General features: G+C 35.8%; 1 protein-coding gene across 2 annotated transcripts; it reads right to left on the bottom strand.

Annotated features, from left to right (window-relative positions):
- Positions 1-1,535: 1,535 nt before the first annotated feature.
- On the bottom strand, positions 1,536-5,454 carry LOC114303053 (arginine N-methyltransferase, putative (DUF688)). 2 transcript variants are annotated; one of them, XM_028248198.2, is made up of 5 exons: positions 5,235-5,454; positions 5,052-5,120; positions 3,098-4,090; positions 2,033-2,992; positions 1,536-1,896 (listed from the first exon to the last, which is right to left on the bottom strand). In XM_028248198.2, the coding sequence occupies exons 3-5, from the start codon at positions 4,055-4,057 to the stop codon at positions 1,867-1,869; spliced, it is 1,950 nt and encodes a 649-aa protein (XP_028103999.2). In that variant the 5' UTR covers positions 4,058-4,090; positions 5,052-5,120; positions 5,235-5,454; the 3' UTR covers positions 1,536-1,866. The 2 variants fall into 2 exon arrangements, with proteins under 2 accessions (XP_028103999.2, XP_028103998.2); XM_028248197.2 differs by lacking the exon at positions 5,235-5,454 and having other exon boundaries at positions 5,052-5,186.
- Between the last annotated feature and the right edge of the window lie 408 nt (positions 5,455-5,862).

Consider the following 5,862-nt stretch of genomic DNA (forward strand, 5'->3'; position numbering starts at 1 on the left):
TTTTTCCTTCCTTTTATCTTCTTTTTTTGAAGCTGCAAGTTATGATTGGAATTCATGGAATCATGGTCTTAAAATTTAAGATGATATGCTAATATTCCAAACTTTAATACCAACAAGAAACAGTTTCATTCCAACAAAACACACACATTATGTGAAAGAAAATAGATGTGATTCAAATTGGAAGTTTATTGATGTAATTTCAAGATAATAGAAGGTATATGACGTGAAACATCAAGGAAAGGACTGATACAAAAATGCATCAAAGCTATAGAAGAAATCCATCTCAATCCTCCACCACTGTCACCACAACCTCCACCAGCATTGGGACCACCACATCTCCCTTCAATGTTTCTAGTCAAATATCCACTGCCTTAAATTATAAATTCAAAACCTCCACTGGTATTTAATTCTTTTAGCTTGCTGACTTAAATTAAAAATTCCACACCCACCGGTATTTAATTCTTCTGACAATTACAGTACCCAATGACTTGAATTATAAATTCAACTAACCTTATAATTTACAGCAATCTCATCATAGTCAAATTGGGTTTGGCTTCTCTCTAATCACCTCACAACTTAAGAGAGTGTTTGAATTTAATAGACCCATTTCAAGATCGATTTTGGTAATTTGAACTGTTCACTTTTTATGACTCATTGAATAAAATATTCATGCAAAAAATCAAAATGATCGAATATTGATAATTATATGTTTGAATCAAATTTATATTACAAAATCAATTAGAGCAAATCCCCCACTAAAGTTAATTCAATTTTAGCAATGTCCCACCTAAATTAATTGATCCTTCAAGGGGTATATTATGCTTTTAAACAACTTCCAAGTGGCCAATTGCAATTTTTCACATCTTTCCATGAGGCAATGTGTGTGAAAAACAAATCATATAGCTTGTGTACAATGGCATGACTTCCACAATGTGAGTGTGTGCTTATTTCTATAGCCTATTCTTCCTCCAATTTGTGGTTCAATGCATCATCACTTTCATTCTCTTTGTTCTCTTTGTTTGGCTAAACTACCTTGACCAATTGCTTGTTGGCCACCAAATTTGTAGATGAGGGGAAATGGTTTTTTGTTCCCTTTGATTTGATTATCTTTCTCTTCCAATCGATCATGGGTTCATCAAGATAATGACATCCATTGAAATAGCAAACAGAAAGAAGGGAACACCGTGAACTAATCCTATTAAGTTGTGGCTTGAGGAGCTAACTCAACTAGGGAAGCAGTTGTTAGACGGATCTACATTCATGTCTCGTACCCAAGAATGAATGCCTTCACTATATTCATTATCTATCAACCAACAATGAACAACTAATAATTTCCTAGACCGATAATAACAAAAAATAATATGTGAAACAGGTAGCATTTGAAGCAGCTGGCTCAATAAAACCTGTGTCTGGTGACCAAATTAAAATGGCTATTTAAATGAAACTTCTACCTCACATAATTCCAAGCACCAATTCAGAAAAATAAATTAACAAGTCATTGACTAAATCAAAGCATAATTCAGAGAACATGTACATGGCCAAAACGAACATCTTGCTAATTTATCACAAAATAGAGTGTATAATAACTCCCTTTACAGATCCATCAGCACATGAAATCAACAAACTTGAAGTTCAATGAATAAACAGCCTTTATAGAAAAGATATGTGCTTTTGGTTACAGGGCAATTGGGCATCACAAATTACAATTGCCAACCCGCTCTGACAGAAGTGAACAAATAGAATTTGATCTCAAGAGTAAATATATGCAAGTAAAAATATACAGTACTATTACCTTTTGAACCCATTGAAACAATGGATTTGCTAGCCAACGCAAATGCAAGATAAAAGAGCAGCTCGAGTTTGTAACTAAGTTTCTGATACAGGTGGTAATCGTTCCTGAAAGAAAAGGAAAAATTGTGAGTACATCTCAGTTTTCACCATATAGTAAACCAAACCAAGCCTTAAGTCCCATCAAATGGGGTTCACCATATAGTAAACATGAGAGAGAAATGAAGCAAGAGAATTAGTTTACCTCAGAGAACCGCACATGCAGGTGTTGCACCTTTTTGGTTTTAACAATTGTTTCCCACTTGGGATCAACAGATGCCATCTTGGAAGCCTGGTGTCTAGAATTCATTATGGTACCAAGGTGTGAACGTGAAGAAGAGTTCTTTGAGGACATGGAAGGCAAAGTACGCCAAAGCCAAGACTCAGATGGGGATTTTGGTAGAGGTGGGGGGAGAGGAAATTGTGAGTTGATTTCTTGATTATTTTCTTCTACATTGTCCACTTTTGTAAGCTGTCGCGGCTGATCTTCAAAATCCCGGTATACATTGCTGGCCGATTTTAAATTTGTAAATGTAATCGACTCCTGACAAAGATCTTGATCCTTTCGAAAACCCTTTCGCATCTTCTTCCCCACTTCCTGATCTGATTTGCCAGAAAAATATAGTAGACTGGAATCAACATGGTTCAAACTTTTAGGTTGCAATGTAACTTTCTCATCCATAATATTTGACTTCTCAATGACTTTGAGTGAAGGATCTACTAAGGGAGTTCCTTCCAATCCCCCAACTTTTTGGGCAATTTCCAAATCATTATACATCGACTTGGGTAGCCCCTTCCAATCAGAAGAAAATGAGTTCAATTTCAGAGATACCACCTTGTGTACAGAATCTACATACAGGGTTTTCTCAACCACAGGACTCGCTGAGCCTATTTCCCTTTTATTGTTTTCATCAATTTCTGCTTCTTTGGAGATATCAAGAAATCTTTTTTCTGCAGAAAAGTTGGATTGAGGTAATTCGTTCTGCTGGGGTGATACAATAGTACCCTGCAAATGCCTGTAGAGAAACGATCCTTCCAATTTCTGAGAACTACTTTGGTGAGGAACTTGGTTGTACTTATTGCTCACTTCATTCTTATGTTCACGCAGCTCAGGTTTTTGCGGTTCAACAATTGATCTTTGCTCATGTGTCACAACCCTCATACGCTGTAAGAATTAGAAAGTCAACTGATCAACAAAACTTTTTGGTACAAGGTGGTGAAAACAAGAGATGAATTGATGAATGGATAATAGACAACAGAACTTATATACCTCATTCTTCATTTCTTGGCCACGAGATGAAGATTTAGCATGTGTTCTGCTGAGAGTAGACATGGGTGTCCGATGCGTTCGCACACTGATACCCGGAACTGGATTCAAAAGGCAAAACCTAGGTAATAGCCCACAAACTCTGGTTGATAAATTTCCAGGTTCATTGTAGTCATCATCACCTTCATCATCACTTTCTTCTTCTTCTCTGTTATATTCAGCATAATTTGGTAAAATATTAGGCCTTGAACGATACACTGGTGGTCTCTGATCCGCACTTATTACCTTCCTCAACTGGCTCGGTTGCTCTTGAGCCACTGGTGGCTTCCAGGAAGCATATTGAGGTGTTTCACAAGCCATTGCCTTAGCAGCTGGCAAAAACCGACCCATCATGAAATCCCGAGTTTGCACATCCGTTGAAAAGGTTCCAGATGGTTTCACCTCTGGACCATCTAATCCACTCAAGCCACTTAAACTACAGTTTAAGAAGAATGATTCAGTCCTTGAAAGTGTGTCAAGTGCATCTAGATATGCTTCGTCGCCATCCCCCGAATCATCAGAACTCTCCTCTTCGGTTGTGTCTTTTGAGCTCTCGAATTTCGCTATATTTTCTTCTACAGATGAAACATTTTGCGAGCTCAAATCTTCAGAACCTTTGTCAGGAGCTTGCTGTTTAATTTTTGTAATCCTACCGGGCGGAAGCTTTGGAGGCCGTTCAAGAGCTTGAGTTTTTGATTTACTTTCATCCTTTGGTCTTCCCGGAGACTTTTCCCACAGAAAAGGAACAGTCCCGGGGTTCCTCACTGGACCAGATTTCAATTCTGATTTGTAAGTAGGAAGGGGCGGCAGACTGGGAAGAGATTTATCAGTTTTCCTTTTCACATCTTTCTCTGAACTCGCTGTTGACGAGAATCGCCTCACAGATAGAATTGGTTGATTAAAATCCAATTGCTTGTCCTCCATTAGATTCTTCAGCAATATAAAACCAAGTAATCCCTGAAAAGAACAAGCATCTAATAATGAATCGGTGCAGGAAGATAGGAAGCATAGGTTGGTATTTATTGGGCTTCTACAACCTTGTCTACTTTTCTCCTAGTAACCAAAATAGATGAACCCAAAAAAAAAATATGAGCAAATCTTGATTTCCAATTCATTGAAAGGTCTGCCTGGTGAAACATCTTGACAAAGACCCCACCCAAACAATATTTTGGCGTACCGTTCCAATTTTTATTCCATCCCAACCCAAAAAAATAAAGGAAAAAAACAGAACTTAAAATTGAAATTATGCTTCTGACAAAATCTGATGAAAATTTTTCTTGTTTGTTAATTATGCATTCATGGATCACACTATCATTTTGTTTTCTGGCGCATGTAATGTCTGCTATTCCTAGAAATACAGAGTCTGTCCAAAGAAAACTTGCTGATAATTTAGAGACAGAAAACAATGATCAAACTAGCCGCATCACAGCTTCTGTGTGACAGTGAATCAACAATTAATTCAGAATTCACAAGTAAAATATAAAAGATTCTCAGATAAAGATAAGATAAGTAAGAAAGAAAAATAACCATCAATTCCAACTGAATTGACAAGAGCAAGAAACTTTAAACATCAACAAATTACCTTTCAATCACCAAATCAATATATATATGCCCTAAACCCTGACCCTTTGTTTAAATTTTACTTAGAAAGAAGCTTTACTCCAATAAGATTCAAGATTGATCTTGAATCCTCACATTCAATACAACAGACAAAAAATCAATGAACTATCATTGAAAACAGAAAAACAAAAAAACAAAACAAAAAATGGTGCGAAAAGAATTAATATTTCCTAAAAATACCATCAACCCAGTTCAAGAAACACCAACACATACACATGCAGACAAGAAGAACCGCTTACAGAGTCGACTAAGAAATGGGTGTTTGAGAGAGAGAGAGAGAGAGAGAGAGAGAGAGTACCTTTGAGAAATACAATAACAGGATCTTGAACTGAACCGATCTGGGTTTCTGGAAGAGAGCATCTGAGAGCTGTAAAACACACAGAAGACAGAATAAAAGAAGAGAGAGAGAGAGAGAGAGAGAGAGAGACTTGCAGAGAGAGAGAAAGAAACAGAGTAGATGGTTTTTGAGAGAGAGACAGACCTATAGAAGTTTAGAATTTAGAATAAACTACTTTGTACGCTTGCTCTTTCATTATTATTTTCTGGCTCTGAGTTTTGAGCTTACCCATTGTTAATGGAAATTCAAATTTCATAGGCTTTTCTTGCTTAAATTAAATTATTATTATATAATGAGAAACATACATTTCTATGTACAGTGATAACATAACATAATTGAAATTGTTTTTTATTTTTACATCACTAGTTTTGGATCATGTGACAACCTTTTATTTTATTTGTAGTAAAAAGGAGGGGCAAGTCGTTGTCATTACACGCAAATCATTGTATTCCCCCTGCATCATTAGTGTGTGAAATCTTTGAATAATTTCAACCCATTGATGCCTTTCAAAGCTTCAACTTGCCTTGGTATTATTGAGACTGTAATTAATGTATCATTTATAATTAATAATAGACTTAAGTATCCATGTGCTCCGCCTCATCTATCTGGTCATGAGCGTTTTTTTTCTTTCTTATTATTATTAACAAAAAAGGTTTGACAATAAACAAAAATAAATTTTTGCCAATTTTACTTATAAAAAATAAATAGATAGTTTAAATTGAAAATAAATCAAAAATTTTAAATATAAATTAATAAATTTTATTTTTTTTTT

Source organism: Camellia sinensis, chromosome 8, assembly GCF_055761805.1.
Source record: "Camellia sinensis isolate YWXY chromosome 8, ASM5576180v1, whole genome shotgun sequence".
Classification (NCBI taxonomy): domain Eukaryota; kingdom Viridiplantae; phylum Streptophyta; class Magnoliopsida; order Ericales; family Theaceae; genus Camellia; species Camellia sinensis.

Bases quoted from the DNA above. Each gene is read 5' to 3' on its own strand.
- LOC114303053 (XM_028248198.2), bottom strand. From the start codon at position 4,057: ATGGAGGACAAGCAATTGGATTTTAATCAACCAATTCTATCTGTGAGG. The intron at 2,993-3,097 runs GTATATAAGTTC...TAATTCTTACAG, and splicing joins GCCAAGAAATGAAGAATGAG to CGTATGAGGGTTGTGACACA. The intron at 1,897-2,032 runs GTAAACTAATTC...CTTTTCTTTCAG, and splicing joins TGCATGTGCGGTTCTCTGAG to GAACGATTACCACCTGTATC.